The 26,023-nt window shown below is 44.9% G+C and overlaps 1 protein-coding gene and 1 non-coding gene across 8 annotated transcripts in view; both read left to right on the forward strand.

Annotated features, from left to right (window-relative positions):
• The window catches only part of raw, a 201,156-nt gene that overhangs the window by 164,855 nt on the left and 10,278 nt on the right, over positions 1-26,023 (forward strand). For 5 of the 7 annotated variants that reach the window (XM_045747718.2, XM_069330680.1, XM_045747721.2 and 2 more), the window contains 4 exons: positions 18,099-18,216; positions 22,476-22,555; positions 24,669-24,784; positions 25,165-25,379. In XM_045747718.2, the coding sequence (XP_045603674.1) occupies positions 18,099-18,216; positions 22,476-22,555; positions 24,669-24,784; positions 25,165-25,379 (529 nt within the window). Of the gene's footprint in view, positions 1-2,683; positions 3,096-3,190; positions 3,222-18,098; positions 18,217-22,475; positions 22,556-24,668; positions 24,785-25,164; positions 25,380-26,023 lie in introns of those variants that run through there. The other 2 variants (XM_045747723.2, XM_045747722.2) reach the window with 2 other exon arrangements.
• Positions 19,975-20,093, forward strand: LOC123761893 (5S ribosomal RNA). Its single transcript, XR_006773283.1, has one exon. It is a non-coding gene; the product is annotated as a 5S ribosomal RNA (ribosomal RNA).

The following is a 26,023-nucleotide window of genomic DNA, read 5'->3' on the forward strand; positions in this document are numbered from 1 at the left end:
CCCTGGCGGTGATGGTCCAGAGGGGTGTCTCCGGGGGTGGCCGGAGGTGGGTGGTGGTGGGCGGGGTAGGAGCACCACCACCACCATCATCATTGTTGTCCAGCGGGCATCACCGCCCACCCACTCTTCTCTCACCTGGATTTGGGCAGGTATTGTGGTGGCCGCCCCCCCCCCCCCCCGACACTCTTGTTAAGTGTGTATGTGTATGTGTGCGTGCGTGCGTGAGTGCGTACGTACGTGCGTGCATGCGTATGTGCGTGCGTACGTACGTGCGTGCATGCGTATGTGCGTACGTACGTGTGTGCGTACCAGAAATGCAATTTTGTGTTAACTTTAGGGAGGTTTACGAGAGATTTTCGTGGTCTGTGTGTATTTACTATTTGTATTTACATCTGCATAATCGAGCTATTAGCTCTTGGACCCCGCCTTTCTAACCAATTTATTTGTTCTCTTATTATGTCTACTACATATATTTCTCTTATATACGCGCACGCGCGCACATATCCCCAGGAAGCCCGTATCAGCTGTCTAACCCCCCAGGTACCTATTTACTGATAGGTGAACAGAGACACAAGGGTGAGAGAAATTGCCCATTTGTTTCTGCCTCTGCCGGAGATCGAACCAGGGCTCCTTAGGACTACGACCCCAGAGCGCTGTTCACTCAACCGTGAGGCCCCCACTGGGGGGGGGGCGCACTCTTCCTCCTCATTTTACCCTTGCCACAGGGGAGGGGGACTTGTGAGGGGGGGGGAAGATAACATATCCCCTCCGTCCCCCCTCCCCGGAACATGGACCCAAAACCCGTTGACCTCCATGCACGCACGTAACATCCCCTGCGTGCGTGTGTGTGTGTGTGTGTGTGTGTGTGTGTGTGTGTGTGTGTGTGTGTGTGTGTGTGTGTGTGTGTGTGTGTGTGTGTGTGTGTGTGAGGTGCGCTTTGTGTCACAGGCGGGTATAAAGGTGTGTTTTATGGTGTAAGGAAGCGCAGGTGTCGCCAGCCCGTGGATGTAAAGTGCCAACGCCCCCACACACACACACCCACCTCGGGGCAGTATTAACCCGCCTGGATGTTCGAAAGTGCTGCACCAGCTGACGAGGGAACGGACCTTATTGGGGGGTGAGGTGCCTAAAGGCTGCGCTTGTTTGTGTGGGCGTGGGGCCGGCCCACGGTGGGCGGGGGGGGGGGGGGGGGATACGGGTTCTCCAGTACTTACCTAACACTGCCATCGTGGGAGTAAGATCTAGCCTGCGTGGGAGTAAGATCTAGCGTTCGTGGGAGTAAGATCTAGCGTTCGTGGGAGTAAGATCTATATGCCCTACCTACCCACTAGCCTCTTGCATTGCAATGATTTATTTTGACGTTTCCATTCTTTGTCCAGTCTGGCCTTAAAGTTGTGGATGGAGGTGGCTTCCACAACTGCTGCTTCCAGTACATTCTACGCGTTGACAACACGTACAAGGGTACATTAGTTGTTGTCCTTGTTCGTTAGAAGTCCCCTCCCCCCCCCTAATTTAGCTTATTTCCGTATTAGTGGTATTCGGATGATTCTTTGTGTATTGGGCGATAATTCATTTGAGGCTACTGGTGAGGATTTCTTGTGGTGTTTCACTCTTAATGGAACGTCGCATTTTGACGTATACTCTGCCTAAGGGCAAATATGGTCGTACTAGAAAATGGAAGCGGCTCGCGAAATTGACATACTGGCCCGTTTTCTGTTTTGGGTCTTCTGGTAGGTTAGGATAAGAGCACTTTAGTTCGACATCTTCTTGACGTTGGGAGACCTTAGGAGGATGGGCTGGCGAGATGTTGACACGTGTGTTCCTCGAGAGGTCAGTACAGGTCACACACACACGTGTGTAGCAGGTGTGGGAGGCTGGGGCAGAGAAAGTAGTGGTGTCGGGGGATACCCCTCCTTCCCCTCCGCCCAGCTCCTTCCTGGCGGAAGTGAAGGATGCAGGATAGTGGATGTTACTGATAAGTGGCTTGGTGGATACAGATGGTGAAGTCGGATGTGTACGGTGGATGGCGACGGTGACGGACGACACTGTGAAGGCCTTAACGAGGTATAGAAGGTGATGCATTTGTAACGTCTCTAGGATGACATATTAGCGTGAGAGAAGCTTCCCCCCTCCATGCACGCGCACGCACACACACGCACGCAAACAGCGCTCACGATTTGAGGTCTAGGGATCCAGGTTCGATTTTGGCTGATGCAGATACAAATGGGGCAGAGTTTCTTTCATGTAATACCACTGGTCAGCGAGTAGTAAATAGGTACCAGGGAGTTAATCGGCTGTTGGTGGCTGCATCTTGGGAATATGTGTGTATGGGTGAGAGAAATGGGTAATAGATATGATAGAGAAGAATAGCCTTGGGAGTCAGTACATGAGACAACGGACGGATAGAAAGCCGGAGTCCAACAGCTCGATCCTGCAGGCACAAAATATAGTGTTACAAACACACACACACACCTTCCCTCCCTCCCACCGTGGCTCTCTCCTAAGGTCATCGGCGTGGTGCAGGAATCCGTGGCGGAGGGAGGAGGGATGTTTTGGTAATGTTTAGCGAGCAGGGAGACCATTGTAGGGCGGGCGAGCAGTGGCAACGTTCCCCGCGGTGGAGCCACCACACCATGACGTCACCCACCAGTTTAGACCCCTCTTGTCGCCCACTCTCCCACACTCCTGCCTCTTTTCCTTCCCCTCCTTCCCTTCCATCCCTGGAAAATGCACTTGGAAGCTTTGATTTGACAGGCATGGAGCAAAACGTAAATGCAGCGCGTGTGGCAGCTGTGCGGCAAGAGGGGGGTTGAGGAGAGGGCGGGCTGAGAGTAAGGATCATGGCGGCCATGGCCAGCCGCGGGTGTGTGTAGGGATGCTGCCGCAGTAGTCGTCGGCCAGCTCCGGTGGTGACGCGTGTGTATATTTTCTCTCCTGCCGCTCCCCCACCACCACCACCACCACCTCTCGTCGTTGTGGTCGTCGTCACACCAGCGGAAGGCTTCAGCGTCTCATGGATTATTGACACGGGCGCCGCTGCTAGCAATGGACCACCGGCCACAGATAACTGCCCCGCTCCCCCCCGAGTGATACAAGTGTGTGTATTGATAGTGTTGTTGATTTGATCATAGTGATACAAATGTGAAGCACAAAACATGTGTTTCCTCCACGGTCAGACATTAAGCAGGAGGTTTTTCTTGATCGAATGGTGCGGGCTCCTGGTGAGTACGGGAGCCGAGGCTTTCCAAGCATGGCAGGTATCATGTGTGTGTGTGTGTGTGTGACTTTTGCGACCCAAGTGTCCAGGTGAGGGTCATGTCTGGACCTGAGGCCTGGCCTTCACGTGTCATGGGTGGCCCTGGCCATCAGGTGCCCAGCTGTCACCTGAGACCGCATGCTAGATCATCTTTTCATCTTTTCCCCGGGTTTTAAATGTGATATGGGCTTCAGGTCCGCAGATTTCAGGCATGGAAAAGGTCCCCAGGTGTCAGGCATGGAATTGGTCCTGTGCTTCATGTCCCCAGGGAAAGGGGGATGTCTGTCTGTCTCTCTTCTCTCTCTCCTCTCCTCTAGTGTAAAACCAGGGTTTTACACACAAAATAACTCCCCCCATGCACTCGAGCTATGTCAATAGGCCGTTCTACCTCTTCACCCTTACTTCATTACACACAGAAATCACAATAGCGTGATGCATCAAATGAACAAATCCACAAGGGCTGTGACGAGGAATTGTGTAAAACCCTGCTTTGAGTCTCGGAGAGGCTGCAGGATCCAAGTAAGTTCAGTAGAACTTCTGGTATTCAATTTTTTTAACCATGTCGTACCTCAGTCGATTAAGGCAGCGTCTGGGATGCTCTCGGACGTAGGTTCGAATCCTTGTCACGGCCCTTGTGGATTTGTTCATTTGATGCATCACGCTATTGTGATTTCTGTGTGTAATGCCCAAGCTTACCACCAAGTGCTGTCGGGTCGTTGGGGATATAGCCTCGGCTACCAGTGTCTCTTGTACAGTCACGGTTGGTCGAGTGGTTAAGGAACCGGGTACGCTAGTTGCATAGTGCTCCTGGCTGTCTGGGTTCGAATCCTTCTGGGGTGTGGAATTTTCAGTTGCATATTGGCTTGGGGACAATTCAAGCTTGTTCGTATATATATATATATATATATATATATATTATATATATATTGATCATGGTGTATTGATTGTACTTTGATTTACTTCGGATCATCATCATCATCCCTCACAATGATTTTGATATCGATATTAGATTATTTTTGTCATACATATTCCGGTTATCTCTACGGTGTACTGTGGTTGTTATGATTAGCATGTGGCCTAGTTGGCATTATCACCCGAGCCTTGACTTATTATAAGGAGTCTTGGAAGTGTTCTTGTAGCCTCGTGTGGTCGCAGTAATGTATTGCGACCTCAGTGTGGAGCTATTGCACGGAGTAAGTCTGTAAATGTTTGGGTAACAAATAGCCGAGAAATTATATTTTTAAGGTAATGCAAAGAATTGAATTTTAAGGTACAAAAATTAACGCTGTTTTTCCAGTAAAAAAAAAAACTTATAATTTACACTAAACATAAATTATAATTGATATTTTATTTTATGTTGCAAATAGGACTATAAATGTGTTTGCAACGTAAAGGATAGTTGAGGGTAGACTAGGCTGTTCTTGAAAGATAGATGAGAATAGGCTAGGCGCGACTTGAAACATAGATTAGAGTAGGCTGTACCTGAAAGAAAAGTGAGAATAGACTACGTTGTACGCCAAGAAAAGATTGAGAGTTAATATATGCGTACTTAGCAACATTCCACGTGGGAATTGAGGACGGGGGATGATTGGCCCTGAATTCATCTTCCCCCCCCCCCCTCTGTCCACTGAAGGAACAGGGGGGGTGGGGGTGTCACTGTGTTACATTGTCTCTCACCTGTGACCAGACTGACGCCCCAGCCCGTCCTCTCGGGCGTTCACAGCGTCACTAAACTGACGTGTGCTACATTGCCCAAACCTAATCTGACCAAGGACTCTCGCATAGAAAACGGGACATTACGTTAATTTTGCGAGCTGAAATGAACATCAGTGTTTGGCCTTAGGGGAGTGGGGAAGGGGGGGGGGCGGAGTTAACGTCAACATGTGATGTACTATACTATTCGAGAGAGACCCGGGCTCTACCACCATCTCACCTGGTGATGTGTTTTGGTAGACCACGTTCCGCCCCCTCCCCGTTCACCCGCCCCCCTTACAGTGCCACCATAATACACACACTAACTTATATATATATATATATATATAATATATATATATATATATAATATATATATAATATATATATATATATATATATATATATATATATATATATATATATATATATATAATATGGATATAAAGTGTTGTATCAGATAACTGAAAGTTAAGAGGCGATATTCGTGGCAGGTAGACGCAGATAAGCCACAGGGATGGCGGGGGGGGGGGGTGTAGCGTTTAGTGTAGGAGCAATAAGTGTGTGTAATAAATTAAGTGACAACACGCTGAAGAGCTACATTCACCCAAGACAGTGTCATTGCATCTAGACGTTCCACCATTGAAATGTTGGGTCTCGGGAGCTGAAGCTCCATACCGTAGACTCAATTAAGGCAAGTACGCCCCAAGTGTCTGGGAAGCCCTTAGGGGACCGTGACAAAGGAGCCTTCATACTCTGTATACAGTTTATGTGAGGCACACACACATGATTTCTGTGTCTTGTATGTAGCATGTGTCTCAAGGCATGTAGCCTTGGCCTGGATCACCTACCTGAAAACAACGGAATAGTTAAAACACGTAATGGGGCAAATATAGGTTATTCCGGAACTGTGGGGACTGAGCTACAAGGAAACCTGCACCTCTCTACACTTGAGAAAAAGATAAACGGGGATTAAACCTTCACAATAATAAAGGGACTCGACAAAGTGCAGACTATAGTAGTGTCGAAACTGAGATGCAGTACAAGAACAAGGGAAGGGATTTGTCGGGAAAGCGCCAAGCCATGACGATTATATAGCACTGGGAAGGGATCAGGATAAGGATTTGGGATGGGATGGGAAGGAATGGTGTCCAACCACTTGGACGGTCGGGGATTGAACGCCGACCTGCATGAAGCGAGACCGTCCCCCTACCGTCCAGCCCAAGTGGTTGGACACCATTCCTCGTATTAGGAAGTTTTGTTTTAATATATTACAGAGATGTATCGGCATGATAGAGATTGTTTAGGCAAACTCGGGATACAGTTTCACAAGATAACGTGACAAGAGTCACGAGGGAAGTTTGGCATTGCATTAAACAACTGATAGCTTGGGCAGCGGGGCTTTGGAGCTAGCGCTCGATCGTGCGTTCACGTGTGTGGAACACGTGTGTGTGGAACACGTGTGTGTGGAACACGTGTGTATGGAAAACACGTGTGTATGGAAAACACGTGTGTGGAACACGTGTGTGTGTGGAACACGTGTGTGTGGAACACGTGTGTGTGGAAAACACGTGTGTATGGAAAACACGTGTGTGGAACACGTGTGTGTGTGGAACACGTGTGTGTGGAACACGTGTGTATAGAAAACACGTGTGTATGGAAAACACGTGTGTGGAACACGTGTGTGTGGAACACGTGTGTGTGGAACACGAGTGTGTGGAACACGTGTGTGTGGAACACGAGTGTGTGGAACACGTGTGTGTGGAACACGTGTGTGTGGAACACGAGTGTGTGGAACACGTGTGTGTGGAACACGAGTGTGTGGAACACGAGTGTGTGGAACACGTGTGTGTGGAACACGTGTGTGTGGAACACGTGTGTGTGGAACACGTGTGTGTGGAACACGTGTGTGTGGAACACGTGTGTCCTAACGTTTATCCAGCTACCTGTCCTCGTTACACCACGTTGTATAGGAGCAGTATGTATACTGCGTACTGTATGTATGTATATACTGTACAGTATGTATACTGTATACTATATGTATGTATCTGATGTGTGCTTTACCTAAGGGCGAAATCTGATGCACTAGAACATGGCAGCAGTTGGCGAAAGTGCTACAATGTCCTGTTTTCTGTTCGGGGGTCCTCTGGTTGGTTAGGTTAGAGCACGCTGTACGACAGTTTCTGGGCGTCGGGAATGCTCGCCAGAACGGGCTGGCGTGAGCATGGTCTTGATAGATTCTTTACGGCACGGCGTGACAGTTTTGTTACGTGACTGCGTGACAGATTCGTTTACCAGGATGATCATACTCTACCTTGCGCCTTGTTCAATCCCCCGACCGTCCAAGTGGTTGGGCACCATTCCTTTCCCCCCGTCCCATCCCAAATCCTTATCCTGATCCCTTCCCAATGCTACATTGGGAAGGGATATAGCCGTAATGGCTTGGCGCTTTCCCCCATGACAGTTCCCTCCCTCCCCCCCTACCCTACCCTACCCTTCACGTTATCTCCCGCATCTCACTCTCGTTATCTCTGGCTCTCGTACAGCCCTGATAACTAGTTTACATTAACAAGTGCCGGAGTTAGTTCAATGCCATTGCTATTGGACGTGCGGTTGGAGCCGGGCTTGCTGCATTGTGGGAGCCTTGAGGCAGGTTAGGAGGGGCGTGCAGGGCAGTTATGTTGCAAGTGATGTTTCCTTGGGGAAGCGTCCCCGGGTAGAGGGGGCGGGGGCGAAGGCCAGATATTTATAGTCTGGGAGAGGTATAATCTCCACTAAAACACATCAGTAACGGTATCCTAGTTCCCAGGGGTGACCAGGGCCACCTTCGCGAGCAGGCTCCTCTACGGCAACTGAACCGTCGCGCTGTGTTGCGCTTCCATATATGCTGCTCTGTGTGTGTGTGTGTGTGTGTGTGTGTGTGTGTGTGTGTGTGTGTGTGTGTGTGTGTGTGTGTGTGTGTGTGTGTGTGTGTGTGTGCGCGCGCGCGCGCGTGTGTGTGTGTGTGTGTGTGTGTGTGTGTGTGTGTGTGTGTGTGTGTGTGTGTGTGTGTGTGTGTGTGTGTGTGTGTGTGTGTGTGTGTGTGTGTACTCATCTAATCACCTAATTGTGCTTGCGGGGGTTGAGCTCTGACTCTTTGGTCCCGCCTCTCAACCTTCAATCAACAGGTGTACAGGTTCCTGAGCCTATTGGGCTCTATCATATCTACACTTGAAACTGTGCATGGAGTCAGCCTCCACCACATCACTGCCTAATGCATTCATTTGTCAACCACTCTGACACTAAAAAAAGTTCTTTCTAATATCTATGTGGCTCATTTGGGCACTCAGTTTCCACCTGTGTCCCCTAGTGCGTGTGCCCCTTGTGTTAAATAGCCTGTCTTTATCTACCCTGTCAATTCCCTTGAGAATCTTGAATGTGGTGATCATGTCCCCCCTAACTTCTGTCTTCCAGCGAAGTGAGGCTTAATTCCCGTAGTCTCTCCTCGTAGCTCATACCTGTCAGCTCGGGTACTAGTCTGGTGGCAAACGTTTGAACCTTTTCCAGTTTAGTCTTATCTTTGACTAGATATGGACTCCATGCTGGGGCTGCATACTCCAGGATTGGCCTGACATATGTAGTATACAAAGTTCTGAATGATTCTTTACACAAGTTTCTGAATGCCGTTCGTATGTTGGCCAGCCTGGCATATGCCGCTGATGTTATCCTCTTGATATGGGCTGCAGGAGACAGGTCTGGCGTGATATCAACCCCCAAGTCTTTTTCTTTCTCTGACTCTTGAAGTATTTCATCTCCCAGATGGTACCTTGTATCTGGCCTCCTGTTCCCTACACCTATCTTCATTACATTACATTTGCTTAGGTTAAACTCTAACAACCATTTGTTTCACCATTCCTTCAGCTTGTCTAGGTCTTCTTGAAGCCTCTAGCAGTTCTCCTCTGTCTTAATCCTTCTCATAATTTTGGCATCGTCAGCAAACTATTGAGAGAAACGAATCTATACCCTCCGGGAAATCATTTACATATATCAGAAACAAGATAGGACCAAGTACAGAGCCCTGTGGGACTCCACTGGTGACTTCACGCCAATCTGAGGTCTCACCCCTCACTGTAACTTTGCTTCCTATTGCTTAGGTACTCCCTTATCCACTGGAGCACCTTACCAGCTATACCTCTCTCTCCAGCTTATGTACCAGCCTCTTATGCGGTGCTGTGTCAAAGGCTTTCCGACAATCCAAGAAAATGCAGTCCGCCCAGCATTCTCGTTCTTGCTTAATCTTTGTCACCTGGTGACAAAGATTAAGCAAGAAAGAGAAGGCTGGGGTGTGTGTGTGTGTGTGTGTGTGTGTGTGTGTGTGTGTGTGTGTGTGTGTGTGTGTGTGTGTGTGTGTGTGTGTGTGTGTGTGTGTGTGTGTGTGTGTGTGTGTGTGTGTGTGTGTGTGTGTGTGTGTGTGTGTGTGTGTGTGTGTGTGTGTGTTTCTGCCTTGTTTGGCGTCCTTCTCAGATGATTCCTGCCTTGTTTGGTGTTCTGGTATAATTATTATTTGTGTTCAGGGAGTTCAAATTGTTATGTTAACGCATTAATGGTCCTTCGTTAGCTTTTTTTGGTTTTCATGGGTCTTGGTTTCATGTTCTGTACTAAGTTATATTGGACACCATGAAGATATTAACAGTGCAGTATGTTGTTGAGGGCGTGGTGATGGTGTTGAGGGGGTGGTGGTGGTGGTGAGGGGGTGGTGGTGGTGGTGATGAGGGCGTGGTGATGGTGAGGGCGTGGTTGTGGTGATGAGGGTGGGTGAGGGGTCCTGGTGGCCAGTGCAGTGATGTCACGGCTGAGATTGTCCGTCTTGCGTAATAACCCATAGCCTTGGCTGTCTGTCTGTCTGTCTTCCGTCTGTGGTCCCATCTCCCCGTCTCAAATATTCAAAGATTCCTCTTTCTGACACCTTGATGATAATACGAACGCACATTTGTATATTTTATATCAGCGATGAATGTCTCGTACAAATCCGCATGAACAACAGCATTTTGAATACATCCCGACTATTATTAAAAACATTTTTTTTGTAAGACTGAGTGAAGGAGGTGGTAGTTAGTATGAAGTGGCAGCTGTTAACGCTCAGGATGCCGAAGTGGCTGAATGGTCAACACTGAACCAAAGTTGTAACTCACGTTGGAACGTTTTGAAAGCTTGAGTAGTTTTAAATATGAGGTTGTTAAATATGCCTTGTGAGGGTTGTCTGGTAGTGGTCTAGCTGTGTCGTTCATCACTGTCTGTGTTGACATGCGGACAGTGCTGGGGTGGGGGGGGGGGAGGGGGAGGGGGTGTAGGGAGAGCATTTTCATTTTAAATTTCCTCATACTGACGAGTATGCAAGGAATAAAGACTTGTATAACTTGATGAATTTAGGAAATAAAATCGCTGGTATAATGTACTCCAGCGAGGGATGTAATATTAAGTCCAAGCGCGTATAGTCGGATAATACCTATTAATTGAGCTCCTGTCATCGGCTAAGAACGGCTTGGTATACGTGTGTGTGTGTGTGTGTGTGTGTGTGTGTGTGTGTGTGTGTGTGTGTGCGTGCGTGCTGTGCGTGCGTGCGTGCGTGCGTGCGTGCGTGCGCGTGCGGAGGAACGCGCACAAGTTCGGCGCGCAAGCAGTATGTACTCAGTAAAATAAAGTACGCCTATAGAACTTATTTACTAAACTCAAAACTGGAATGATAACAAGCATGCACACAAACGCGGTTTTGCTGTAAGCATTACCAATATATTTTTAAGCAATAGTAGTACATAGTGTCAATGTTGCATATTCTCTGCAAAACAAGTGAAAACACATTGCTATATTATCTTGCACATATACCTATCCCACACTTCTCGGTGTGGGGTAGGTATTCACTCTCTCTCTCTCTTCCCCATTTCTCCTTCCCTATTTCCCCTCCTTTCCCTCTCCCCCTGTTACAGTATTAAGTCTCCGTTTAATGCTTACTGCTTTTATCAGGAAGCAAAGGCTTGTGCCAAGTGCTTCGGGCTCTGCTAGCGGCTTAAAGAATAAATAGTTGCACAGGTTGATGTTAGCGGTGCTATAAATGAACGTGTTTTTTGTATTTGCTAAAAGATATATATAGGATATAAAGCAGTACAAAAGGGTTAGTTAACTCAGGAGTTATTGGCAAGATTTGTTTTAGAGATTATCAAGTCCTTTGTAACAGCTCACATTGAAAAACTCAAAAGAGTTGGAATTAGGCTTTATTTTACTGACATTTTATTGTTTTACTTATTCGTGTAAGTTAGGGAAATTGCCTCGTTAGAAACTGTTCCGTTTTAGTCCAGGGAAATTTCGTCTCTCTGGCATGTGAGTGTTTCAGCAGCTGACTGGAGAGAGCATAGCATAAACCAAAGACTGAGTGGAAACTCAGTCTTTGTCAGTCCAAAGACCTCTGTCTTGCTGGGAAATACTCGAGTATATTTGTGGAGGAGGTTGGGTAGTAGCCTAGTGAGGGACTTTGCTTACGGTAAGGCCAGGGTGGGTGTGTTGATACCAGAGGGAGGGAGGGGGGAAGGTGACTCCTGGTCCCAGATGGTCCTCTGAGTCATACCAACTGGGAGATATACAAGTTTTATATAAGGCAAGTTATAGAGAAGGGCGACTCCCGGTTGGCTAGTTGAACAAAACTGAGAATCCACCGAGGCCTCTGAGGGAGAGCCTGTGATATCCTCTTCCTCAGCTCCCTCTTCTCATCTCTTTCCCATTTTCCCACTCTCAACCGCTCTACTCTCACCCTCCCCTCTCCGCCCTTTCTCCCTATCTTCCCCTCCTCTCTTTCTCTCTTATATATGAACACGTTGTACTGAACAGGGTGAGAATAGGGTGAGCTACCTCATCCCTTTGTGTGTATGTATACCTCAATAAACTTCAATTTCCTCCTCTAACCTCTCTCTTCTTCTCTTTCCTTTTTTCTCAACCAGTCTCCTCTCTCTCTCTCTCTCTCTCTCTCTCTCTCTCTCTCTCTCTCTCTCTCTCTCTCTCTCTCTCTCTCTCTCTCTCTCTCTCCTCTCTCTCTCTCTCTCTCTCTCTCTCTCTCTCTCTCTCTCTCTCTCTCTCTCTCTCTCTCTCTCTCTCTCTCTCTCTCTCTCTCCACTTTCTTCAAATATCCCCCCTACTTGATATTTATGTTGGTGGGTCCTCTTGTTGGTTAGGTTAGGGCACCTTAGTGCAACAGTTTCTTGACGTTGGGAATGCTCGCGAGAACGGGTTGTAGTGGGAGGAGCCTAGTGGTGTGAAATTTTATTTAAATATAATAGTTACCCATTTGCTTTGAGAAAGCCTTTGAAGCTGTGGGAGGATTGTCTGCCTTATGCTAGTGTGGCCAACTTATCAATAACAGAATACGCATGTTAATTTTCCCGAGATCAGTCAGTAATGGTGTATATTACTATAACAAAATATTAGTTTTTGTATTTTTATAACAAAAATGTCCTCCAGCTAGGTGTAGGGGCAGTGCCTAAAATCGTTGTTGGGGTCAGAATGTGACCCTGACACGCTGTTTCCTCTTGAATTCTGGCGACCCCCGACCAGCCTATGTCCGTGCTGTACTCTATACCATTCCCCCTGCAAAGTTGGGTGAGGCTAACCCCAAGCATCTAGCTTTCAATCTTGGACAGACACAAATATTCTCTCTTAATAGTTATAGATTGGTTTCAAACCGTTTTTTTTTTATCATCGGTGGGGAAGTATTTGCGTTTAACCTAATGCTCAGGTACAATTGTATACATAAACATTAAACGCTCGTTTGCAGCAAGTTAGTTTTCTTTAGCTTAGTTCATTTATTATGCACCCCATACTCATCCCGTGGGCGGTAGTGGAAAGGGTTACAGAGGCACATAATGGGCTCAGGGACTGAACCACACAATTCACAAGCCATCGTTAAAACTAAGATTGCTTACTCTCATTCCTTAACTGAACTGTTAAAATTGAAGTTCAAGCACAATTATCGCGCCCTCTGTTTTTGTTGGGTATTTGTAGTAAAAAGAAGAAGTTTTGCGAGGGAGCATTTATTTTGAGAATCATTGACAAGGGGAAAGTGTGGTAGCTGGGCGTGTGTGTGGGTGTTGAGGTGCCGCGTGAGCTGGTGTGGTGGGGACGTAAATATCTGTGGCTGGGTGCGATGGGGTTAATATTAGCCGGTAAGACGTGTGCAGCTTGTGTGTGTTTGGGTGGTGGGCGGAGGAGAAAAGGGATTAGGAATGCTGCCACAGCTCGTGTGTGGGTGTGGGAGTCGCCCACGCTGCCTCTTGACCCTAGCCACCAATGCAAATGGTCCTGACGTGCAAGTGATCATCTGAGGAACACGCCCTGGTCAAGGGAACACATACAAGGGGCAAAATAGAATCCAGATCCAAAAAAGAGGGAGGGAGCATAGCAGTAACTGGGGGGGGAGGAGAGGGGTGGGGGCACAAGTGCGTCTGTGAGAGTGAGTGACAGAGACATCAGGGAGGGAGCTCACCCATCACTTGTCACCATGTTCACACACCTCCAACCCTCTGGCTTCACACACCTTCCCCTCCTCCCACTCCTGAGCCCCAAACTCCTCCCTTCACCCCAGATCACCGCCCCCCACCCAGCCTCATGGTCCGTGACACACAGTGTTGTCCTTCCTGGTCGACATAATCGTCTCTACGGCACTGCGCCTCGTGCTCCCACTGCATGTTACTTTTATAGTCTGTTTTGCTATTTACACAAATTAGTTCCTTAATGCATATAGCCAACTCATATGAGCGTGTACCTATAGTGTGAGCAGATAAATGGTCGCATAGCGTTTGTTTGTCGAAATTACTTATTTAAATTTCTTGTGCGTACGAGTATTGTTATTAATTAGGTGCACAAACTTAAAAATATGTGGGTCATATTTACCCTCCTATTTTCGTAGAGCAAATGCAGTAGTTACTATAGTGTTCTTAATTTGAAGTGCCCTGATTTATCCCCAATGTCGTAAACAAAGCGTCAGAGATATTTTAAGGGTTGTGCTATCACTGATAACGTAAACTCTGGTGTTGCAAACGCTATTAGCGTGACCAGCGCAGTGGAGGGAAACAGGTGGGTTTACGGTGTGGGTGTATAGTAGGCTGAGGTGTCGTCGTTCTGCCTTTTAGGTGTATATTTGATGGTCCGGTGGAAGGCGTAGGTGATTGGTGAGTGTAGCAGACCCGCACAAATGAGTATAATGACAATGGTTAATACGGAATGTGTAGTGTTGTTACAAGTTCTGTGTTTGTTTTTTTATTAAATAATTGTTTTTCCTTTCGTTAGCCTGTTAGGTAATACATATGTTCGCGAGTTCGAGTCCCAATGGGTCCACACAGTATTGTTGTGGCCATAGTGAGTGTTGGCAGGTCACTTACAACGTAATAATAAGGCTTGAGCTGCCGCGCCCACTTGTTCATGGGCGTCACCCAGCGGTTGGCATGGGCGGGGCACGCCACACGCCCATAACAGCCTGCCGCGCACGCCCACTACTGGTATTATCTCCAGGTTACAGTGAGGTGATCTTGGCTAGGACCTCTGGCCCCGAGGGCAGGGAGTAGCGTTCTCAGCCCCCTCACTATGGACCCTCGTTACTATGTACGCATATTACTCAACCCGTCCTCACACTTGGGCTCCTCACTGAGGTAGCTATTGATAGCACCATATAAACTGTGAGTGGCTTTAGTGGAATTTAAGGGACTCACATTGTAAACATTCTCGGGACTATTGGGCATGGTGGTCGGTTACGGTTTTGTAATATGTAATATGTTCCCCGTTAGTACAGTCTGGTTCGTTTTCGACTCAAAATTAAGAATTCCGGGTTCGAAATCACGGGCGGGACACAAAATAGTTGGGTACATTTCCTATCACCTAATGTCCCTGTTCACCTAGCAGTGAGCAGGTACTCACGAGTTAGTCAGCTTGTTATGGGGTTTCATCCTGGGTATGGTCGGTAATTATACCTTGATGTGGGGGGGGGGGGGAACCTCAATATAAGCCTAACGTGTATGAATACACTCGGGCTGCCTGTCCCCCGACACAATGAGTTATACAATACAAGTGACAGGATGAACAACCCAGCGGGTTTTCTTCCTATTGGGGAGTGTTGTACATGCTGCTATGGCGGTGTGTCCACTCACAAGATGAGTGGACGCTGCCCAATACTGTCACTATGGCGGTGTGTCCACTCACAAGATGAGTGACGCTGCCCAATAAACTCGCCCCTCGGGGCAAAATTAAAAAAAAAAAAAATTAAAGCTATACAATTATATTATGTATGGGGGATAAATTTAAGGTGTTCTGGCTGGAAGTGTAAAATGTTGCTGCCGATGAACTGTGACGCGTGTTGTTTTTCAAGCGTCAGCATAAACTCGAGATGGAGAAATTGTTGCTGGAGGTGTGAGTGTGTGTGTGGTGTGGGGGACGTGTGTGGTGTCTGGGTTCGACCTTGGACTCCATGTCACCCGTGGGGGGGGGGGGGGGGGGGTGGAAAACTATTCCCACGTGGGACACGTATCTGTACATCATGGAATTGTAACCTTTGAACGCATATGTTATGTAAGGTATAAACATTTGACAGCCTTTGCTAATATTTATATAACTATGTAAGTTTTTTGACGAATGATGAATATATATATATATATATATATATATATATTTTTTTTTTTTCTATATATATATATATATATATATATATATATATATATATATATATATATATATATATATATATATATATAGAAAAGGAAAAGGTATAGATAAAGCCTTTATAGAAAAGGCTTTAACAAAGCCGAAACGTTCACCTCATTTCATATTTCTCTGTGGATTTTCCGCATATATATATATATATATATATATATATATATATATATATATATATATATATATATATATATATATAATATAATATGCATATGTATGTTTTGAAGGTGTATTGTGTGACGCTGCAAGAAAGTGAATGTGTGAAGTGATGGAGATTTGTAAGGTACCGAGACAAGATGCGTGGGAGAGGCAAGGTGTGTGTGTTTAAGGTCATCTGAGGCCCCACCGCCACTCTCCCCTTGTGTACTCGCCTAAATGTATATGTAGGGTCGACCACTAACCTCCTGAGCTCTGCCTTACTTGCTGCCCCGTTATCTTGTTCAGTGATTCGCAACCCAGTTTCCTGTCGTATCAGTTTTTGAAACTATTTACTGAATTTGATTCAGCTATCCATCTAATACAGTGCCATTGTTCATTAAGTTATATAAACAAATTATTTATAACATCCCTGTGAATTGTTTACCTCCTGTAGTTTTCTATAAATGTCCCCTGTTCTACCCTGCGTTATAGAGAGCATGACCTCTTATCAACCTTATCAGTTCCCCCCTGAGAATCTTTAATGTCGCTATCATACCTCCTCGATTGTGGTGATGTTCTGCCCTCATCCTTTCCTCACGCCCTGTTAGCTCTTGGACCCCGTTTTTCTAGCCGTCGGTTGTCTAATGTACTGATCCCCAACATATTTCCTCAAATCATATGTACTTCATATATTTCTCTCTCACACACACACACATATTCCCAGGATGCAGCCAGCAGCAGCTGTTTTATTCCCAGTTACCTTTTTACTGCTAGGCAAACAGAGGCTGGCATTAGTTGAAACAAACTGCTCATTTGTTTCTGCCTATCGGGAATCGAAGTTCGTTCGTGGGTGCCCCGTCCACCTGACGGGGACCCCTGACAGCTGAGTGGACAGCGCTTCGGATTCGTAGTCCTGAGGTTCCTGGTTCGATCCCCGGTGGAGGCGGAAACAAAATGGGCCCAGTTTCTTTCACCCTGATAAGCAGTAAATAGGTACCTGAGATTTAGACAGCTGCTACGGGCTGCTTCCTGGGGGTGTGTAACAAAAAGGAGGCCTGGTCGAGGACCGGGCCGCGGGGACGCTAAGCCCCGAAATCATCTCAAGATAACCTCAGGATGACCGTGTGCTTTCGTATGTACCATTACAAAATGTTAAGCTTCACTCTATGACTTGGCAAACATATATTAAATGGAGGCTGTTTGGTACAAGTATACTTTATGTAGCCAGTGACATATTAAAGTTTGGACAAGGCTGCCACGGTGAAAATAATTACTGGAAGCGGGAAGTGTTCCAGGAAGCTGGGGGTCCGGTTGAGGGTCACAGGTGATTTAAGAGGAACTGGTGTCTGCATGTGTTGTTGTCTTGGGTGTTACAGGTGTTGTCGTCTTGGGTGTTACAGGTGTTGTTGACTTGCTACCCACTCACTAAAGCATCCTTCAGTAGACATGTTCTTGTGCAATCCAGCACGCGATTAAAGTGCTGACACACATTGTTGATCATATAAAGGCATAGTGCGCACTCATACTCGGCGCGCAGGCCAACATCAAATTAATGTGCTGCCACTCATGAGGTCGTTCGTATACATAGGTTTGGTACAGTGTGTGGACGGCCGCTGGCCCAATGACATCGTTTATGTAAGGTGGAGTAGCAGGACCATCGTTATGCAGATCACATCACAACCTTCGTCCTCCTCACCGTCTTGAATGAAGACAGTGTAAAATAATTGCGTATAAATATATGAATACTGTATAAGTGTTTGTATATCACATTTTCATGCCAGTGGCATAAACGTGGCGCGTCAGATTTTGTTCAGTTTTTGTATTAACACGTTAGTATACGGTAGGTGCTGGAGGACATTTTTGGTGTGGTGTCCATATTAGTAAGTTGAGGCCGTGACTGGTGCGAGGACACCCACTGCTGCCCGGGAACCTGGAATGTGTCTCCTAAAGTTGTCGCAGGGAGCCTTTCACTTCACCGGCGTGCACGTGCCGACGGCTCGGTGCATATGAGACCAGTCGTGTAAGGTCAAGTTGCCGACAAGGCGGATAAGGTTCGGCGGCATGAGCCGAGTTGAACGCTGGGGAGGGCTGGAGGGGGGCGTGCGGAGGACTGTAAAGGTAGGACAAGGTCACCCCGCACGTTGACCCCCCACCCACTCACCCCCTTCCTCCCTCCCTACCACACCATCATCCCAAAGCTATTCCCTATTGACTAAGCAATAATGCCCCCCAAATAATATTAATAATAAAGTAGATTGTTGTATTTATTGGTGTTTTGTGTTTACAGTGCATGAGATGCTGCACGTGGCGCGGGAGTGCTCGACGAGGGAGGCGGCAGGCCACCTCCTAACATTCGGAGAGTTCTGCCTCTTCACCACCGAACTCCGACAATGTTACGACAGAGAGTAAGTCCGTGCTAGTATTGTGTTAAATATGTACTTATCTCACATGTGTTTTGTGTAATTATGGTGACATCTGTAGTCTATCAAAACAGCTAATCAGCTTGCATGCAGAACTACAAGCCTGTCTCTCTTTGCACGGTCAGTTATTGATCCCGGATTTCCCCCGTACTCTGCCCACATATCACAGCTGCTTGTCCTCATATCCCTTCCTAGTGATATATTGTACAGTCATACTGGTAAACTCGCATACAAATTTAATTAGGGTGTTTTTCAATGCTAGTACAATATTTAGCTTGATAAGTAATTAGGTTAGGGCTTGTATCTTTGGAAATACAGTATATATTGTTTGTTTAATAGTAAGGAATTCACTTCTAGTGGTGCAAACAAAACAATCTACAAAATAACAGTAAGAATCTGGATAGGCCTATGAGTGAGACCCATGAGATATAACCTGGGAGAATCACCTATTTCATCATGGTGCAAACTCAAATTTCTTTGTGACCTGTTTTATATACATTATTTAACTACAGTTAAGGCTTATGCTACATATTTTTACCATTTCTTCACACAGTGCTCAGGTTTCTCAACAATAGGCCTAGTTCAAATGGTTTATATAATAGGACTATAAATAACACAATTATTTTAGGTTATGTGTTGAACTTATATATTTTGGACCACAATGGTCATTAAAGGTACCACAAGTTTAAAGTAATGACAAACCAGTAGGTACTTAAGCCCTAAAACATAGTTGAAAATTAAAGTCATCTCCTAATGTATATAGTCCCCACTTCATAATTTCTGGTGAAAAACACAAAAATGTTGTGCTCATGTAACATACACAAATATAGGATCTCATAAAACATAATGAACAAATTGAGCTTGGGTATACATGGTCAGGAAAATTCCACTAGGAAGGTAATAACAAGTTTTGTCAACAGCCACCTCCCACCCACCCACACCTCCCCCTCACTGGCCTCAAGTAACCAACACCTACACAGCAAGCAAAACACCCCCCCCCCACACACACACACACACGACGTGACCTGACCTGACGGTCAGGGGCCTGACAGCTGAGTAGACAGCACTCGGGATTCATAGTCCTAGGGTCTGGGGATTGATCCCCAGCAGAAGCAGAAACAAATGGGCAAAGTTTCTTTCACCCTGATGGTCCTATTCACCAAGCAGTAAATCTGTCTAACCTGGGAGTTAGACAGCTGCTACGGGATGCTTCCTGGTGATAGAGTGTGGGGGGGAGGGGGGGGGGAGCAGTTGATTGATTGACAGTTGAGAGGTGGTCCCAAAGAGCCAGTGTTCAAACCCCATAAGCATGACTAGGTGAGTACACACATACACACACACACACACCAATGCCCCTGTTGCGGGACCAAAGAGCCAGAGCTCAACCCCCGCAAACACAACTAGGTGAGTACACACACACACACACACACACACACACACACACACACACACACACACACACACACACACACACACACACAATATGGGCAAAGTTTCTTTCATCCTGAATGCCCCTGTTACCTAGCAGTAAATAGGTACCTGGGAGTTAGTCAGCTGTCACGAGCTGCTTCCTGGGGGGGGGGGGGTTGGAGAGAAAAAAAAATAGTAAACAGTTGATTGACAGTTGAGAGGCGGGCCGAAAGAGCAAAGCTCAACCCCCGCAAACACAACTAGGTAAATACACCCACACCCACCCACCCCGTGTACACACGTGGTATGGCCAACAGGCATACCACGTTGAGAGCCAACGGCCATACCACGTTGAGAACACCACTTCTCGTCTGATCAGCGAAGTTAAGCAATGTTGGGTTTGGTTACTACTTGGATGGGTGACCGCCTGGGAACACCAAATGCTGTTGGCAATAGTGTTCAGGGGCTGGCTGGCTGAGTGGACAGCACTCTAGACTCGTGAACCTGTGGAGAGGGGTTCGATCCCGGCAGCCGGCAGAAAAATCTACCTGAAGGACAGAATGGCCCTGGGCTTCGAGGATATGCTGAATATCTTCATGGCAGTTCTGTAGATTCCTAACACCAGTTGCAACATGGGTTGGTAGGAGAACAGTTTCTTTCACCCTGATGCCCCTGTTACCTAGCAGTTACCTGGGAGTTAGACAACTGCCACGGGCTGCTTCGTAGGGGAGGGGGGGGGGCGGTGTGTGTGTGTGTGTGTGTGTGGGGGTGGGAAATAGTTAGTAATTAGTAACAGTTGATTGACAGTTGAGAGGCGGGCCGAAATAGCAGAGCTCAACCCCCGCAAGCACAACAAAGTGAATACAACTGGGTGAATACACCCCCACCCACCCACCTACCTGTTACCTAGTAGTAAATAGGTACTGTACCTGGGAGTTAGACAGCTGTTACGGAGCTGCTTCCTGGGTGTGTGTGTGGGGGGGGGGGGAACTAATTAGTTAGTAGTTACAGTTGATTGATTGACAGTTGAGAGGCGGACCAAAAGAGCAGAGCTAACCCCCCCCCCCCACAAGAACAACTAGGTGAATACACACAGAGGACCACATTAAGAACATTGTGAGAGGAGCCTATGCTACACTTTCTAACATCAGAATTGCTTTTAAATACGTGGATGGAGAAATACTAAAGAAATTGTTCATGACTTTTGTTAGACCAAAGCTGGAATATGCAGTGGTTGTATGGTGCCCATATCTTAAGAAGCACATCAACAAACTGGAAAAGGTGCAAAGACATGCCACTAAGTGGCTCCCAGAACTGAAGGACAAGAGCTACGAAGAAAGGGAGGCATCAAATATGCCAAAATTAGAAGACAGAAGAAAAAAGGGTGATATGATCACTACGTACAAAATAGTAACAGGAATTGATAAAATTGATTGGGAAGATATCCTGAGACCTGGAACTTCAATAACAAAAGGTCATAGATTTAAACTAAGCACACATGCCAAAGAAATAAAAGAAAATTCACTTTCACAGAGTGATAGACGGTTGGAACAAATTAAGTGAGGTGGTGGTGGAGGCCAAGACCGTCAGTAGTTTCAAAGCATTATATGACAGAGTGCTGGGAAGATGGGACACCACGAGCGTAGCTCTCATCCTGTAACTACACTTAGGTAATTACACACACATACACAGACAGATAGAGTATACATATACACGTATACATGTACCCACCAAAGTTATTACCAAATCATTTTCCAATTACTTGTGTTTTGGGGTGGACATACGTGACTTGTTTTGGTCCTCAATATTGATATACAGTACTGTAATCCTATGACAACTTCACATTGCCCCATTTTTTGAGTACCTAGAGTTAATATGAAACTTAGGGCTATGTTCTGAATCCACTGTGGTAACTAACTGTGAATAATCTGTTTTGTTTTAATTCTGGAATTAAGAAGAATTATAGTTTTAGTTTTATAATGCAGGCCTCTCCATCTATATTCATTTTGAGCCTAAAATAAACAAAATTAAATGAGTTATCTGGCCACCGGTGTCCCTAAAAAGGGTTCTGAACAGGGCCGTAGGAGTGGCATCGTACCTCAAGTAAACCTTGCCTAATCTTGGTATTTGTCTTATGTTTATTTTTCAAAAACATCACTAATATTAAAATGACAACCCCTAAACCTTCATTTGTAACAACTTGTAAACAAGGAATTGTGACCTTCAAACATGCTATGTCTACGTGAAAATAAATACAGTATTACAGGATGACAATCTTCAGTTAGGAAATGTACATGGTTTACCCATTCTTAGTGTTTAAGTCATGCTTTTCCTGGTTCAAATACCTTTAAATAATTCTGGTTAATACTGTAAGATGTCTAATTACTGTACCTTTTTTTTTTACAACTGTATGTGAACTTGTAAAGTAATATTTGCATCATAGATTGGTTATTGACTGACCAATGAGCAAATTTGTTATATGTCTAGTTCCATTGTCACTAATTCTTGGCTTTATTATGTATTTTAATGTTAAAACAATTCAAATTAATTTAAAATTAGTATCAATTCCTCACAAAACTTCACAAATTATGAACTTTTTCATTTGCAGTGTAGTAGGCCTAAGTTTTCTGTATGTACTGTACTTCAAATTTTCTGAAATATTGTACTGTAGAATGTAATTTTTCATTTATTACATCATGATAAAAGAACTTAATAAAAACAGTATCAGTAAAAACAGAATGTGTTTCCGATCTCCTGGCGAGCTCGCTAACATTGGGAAGTTTTCTGTACAGCAGTAATGTGCAAAACCATTAAAAACTGACGTTCTTCTCCAGGACCCCGCGGCCACCCCCCCTCTCCAAACTTTCCGAAAAATCATGTGTGGAAAAGAAAAGAAGTGAAAGAAAAATGTCAAGTAAGTATATTTTCTATTCATTAATTTTAGATCTACATCTCTTTTAGAAAAGTTTTTGATTATATCGTGTTGTGTGAGCTACAGTACTTGATTTTTCTCATTTCACATTCTTTGGATTGGTTTATGTCTGCTGAATAGAAATTTAGGGCTCTTGTTGATACTGTTCTGTATTAAGAATTGTTCAAAGATGTACAGTAATTTTAAAAAGAGAGATTATGACGATCAGCAAATTTCATTGATTGTTTATCACACGTTACAACACATTCTACTGCGGCCAACTCATTGACCTAGCCGACTAAAGCAAAGCCTTCTTTATTGTCACCCATAATAGGACTAAAATTCTGAGATTATCAAAGTAAACTACCGGTAATTAAAAATTTGCTATTTTTGTTAAATAATGGTAATTTCTCTAAATATCTAAGCAATTGTTTATTCTGTAATGCAGATGTTCCACAAACCCAGGGTTGGAACCCATTACTGGGTTACGTGAGATTATTCAACGGATCACCACTGGCGTTGTTTATTTATTTATTTATTTTGCACAAGTTTACACACCAAGTTTACATCAGTTTTCCATCAGATCTAAAGAGGTCAGAATTTGTTTATATATATATATACTGTATGTGTATTTTCTGGCCACTGAGCATCATTGCTTTCCTTCCTGACCTCATGTAGCTGATGTGTCTTGTGTCATCATGACGAGTTTCTCAGTACACCATATAGTAATTGTGTGAGATGGTATTCATATTTAAGAGATTCTGCACCCACTGTATTGTATGCAGTGAGCAGGCTAATTATAATTACTATTTTTTTTATTCTTGCTGTCTATTTTGAAGGAGTGCTTGAGGATTTTCCAAATACTTGATGGGGAGATATTGAATCACAGAAATTTACATATTATTTTTCTTTTCTTTTTTCTATTTTTCTGGGGGGAGCCCCATTGGCATCCCGGAGCTATCCAGGCTGATATGCGAATGTCAGACTTTGGCATCAGTCATGTGTATGGAGTTCTGTGGGCCTACCACGGACCTAACCCGCCTCCTGGGTTAGGTCCCTCTTGTTTTCGTCTTTGTGAAGGTAGCTCCGGGGAGTCAACGGGGCTCCCCACAGAAAGCCAGCGTTGAATGTAATGGAACACTATTTTCTGGGTGAGACAGGAGGTTCCCCGGCAACCCTCCCTCCCTCCCTCCCTCCCTCCCTCCCTCCCTCCTTCCTGTTGGCATTTTTTCGCATTTTTTGATATCCAGCCTCAGAACTGGGGTGTGGATGGCAGGCGTGAGGGTCTTGGGCTACCTATTCCTCCTCCCAGGAAGGGGGGAGCTGTGCAGACAGCAGCGCGGCGACATGTGACGTCATACTCGTTTGCTCGTTACTGTTTGGGGAGTTCTATCCACTTGTTCGGCTTTTTGTAGCAATTTTCACCAGAATAGGGGTTTGTGTTGGGACGCCTACCTTTTCTGGGTGCCTAACCTGGTCGATGGCAGACATAGAATGCTTCCAACCACACGGGGGTTTCTATAGGTCATTGCTCCTCATGCCTCTGTAAGGGGGCCAGGTTCTGGCTCATGGTCCCCGGTAGGCCCATACACATGACTGATGCCAAAGTCTGACATTAGCATATCAACCTGGATAGCTCTGGAAAGCCTCCAGGTCTCACCCAGAAAATGGAGTTTCATTACATTCAACGCTTTTTTTTTTAATTCTGGGGTTAAGTGCTAAAAGTCTAGGGAAATTAAGCCCCAAACTTTATATAATAGTGATGCTTAATTTTTGGAGCTAAATTTATATATAAGTTGCATATTTATGCAACAGTAGTTTATGCTAAAAGTGAAAAGTGGTGTGAAGGCAACTGGTTTTTGGACCAAGTTATCACTGTCCTTGGAGAGTACAAGAACTCCCAGAACCTACTGCAAGTACTATATACAGAATCTCCTCCAAGGTATACAGTATTGTACAGTAATAGTAAAAGAGAAAATATGTTATACAGTATTTAACAGTACAGTATTTTATTTTCATTCAATTTTTTAGGTTTTCTTTTTAATTTTTTAAAGACAGCTTATAATTCTGGTAATTTTATATGGCGTGACTTATGTAAGTATTTCTTCTTGCTCAGGTGAGTCATCTCCAAAGTATGAAGTATTCCTGGGTGGGTCGTGCAATCCCACAACCTGGCGGCAGAATGTAGCCATCCCCATGCTGAAAAACCAAGGCATATCTTTCTATAACCCGGTAAGACACTGTTCTGGTAAACAGTCTTAAACTTGTGTCATTTTCCTAGCATTGAAAACCTACCACTGTGCCATATACATTAATCTGTGTTGCTGTATCCTCTTATTTTGTTCAAGTGTTAAGTTTAAATTTAATGAAACTATGTTCTAGATATTAATAAATTTTCTATTGTCATTTTACAAATGTCATACTTCTTATTATTTTTCTTGTATCACCCATTTCTTTGGAATTAGAATGCTTTAAATGTATAATTATTACTGACTGCAAAATAGTTTGCTGCTCAATCATTATATACCAAAATTGATTATTAAATGTACATTTTTTCCAATGATGCTATGGTGCTGTCCAATCTGTTCCTCATGGGTGTATTTTTCCAACAGCAAGTGTCTCACTGGGAAGAGGCATTGATAGAGCAGGAATATCAAGCCAAACAAACTGCATCAGTTTTGTTTTTTGTTTTGGACCGCAATACCCGAAATGTTGCCTCAATGATTGAAGCGTCGTATATGGCTGGCTGCCGTCGCAAGCTGGTGGTTGTCATGGACTCCTACGCTGGCCCTGGGCAGCTCATTAATGGGGAGGCTCTATCTGAACTGTAAGTATGCTTTACTAAAAATTTTATCAAATAACATAAGTTTTAGTTACACAGTACATTAGATGACAATAGCATATCTTTATTATATGCATGCGTGTTTGATGACTTATTATTTTGAAAAAGAAAGAATTGGATCGCAGTGCAGTCACAATGCATCCAATTATTTGTTATTTATTGGATATTCCTGATAGGAAGGATACCTTTTTTATGTTTCATTTCCCACGTTAGTTACTAGATAACAATTGTTACAGGTGGGAGTTAGTAATGTGAATACCAGAGCTGCCTATGTTTATGCCTATATAGGTATTTGCCTCAATAATTGCTACCACTTACTGTAGCCTGTTCCACTTACTATAGAAGTGACAATCTTCTGCCACATATGAACTGATAAAAATGGACACTATCTCAGGGATTTTTGTTTTGTTTATCTAAGCCTAGCATGGAATACATCAGAGTATGATTGGTGAACAAAGACAATTTCAAAATAACTTTTCTGAAACTTAACATTTTGAACACAGTAACACATTTATTTGGTGTGATGGTGCCTCAAATTTTGCAATTTTATTGATTAATGTTTTTATGTACTGTATAATAACAACTTCATCATTTTTATTAGGTAATAATAGGCATAGATATGTTAAATC

This window comes from Procambarus clarkii, chromosome 24 (genome assembly GCF_040958095.1).
Source record: "Procambarus clarkii isolate CNS0578487 chromosome 24, FALCON_Pclarkii_2.0, whole genome shotgun sequence".
NCBI lineage: Eukaryota > Metazoa > Arthropoda > Malacostraca > Decapoda > Cambaridae > Procambarus > Procambarus clarkii.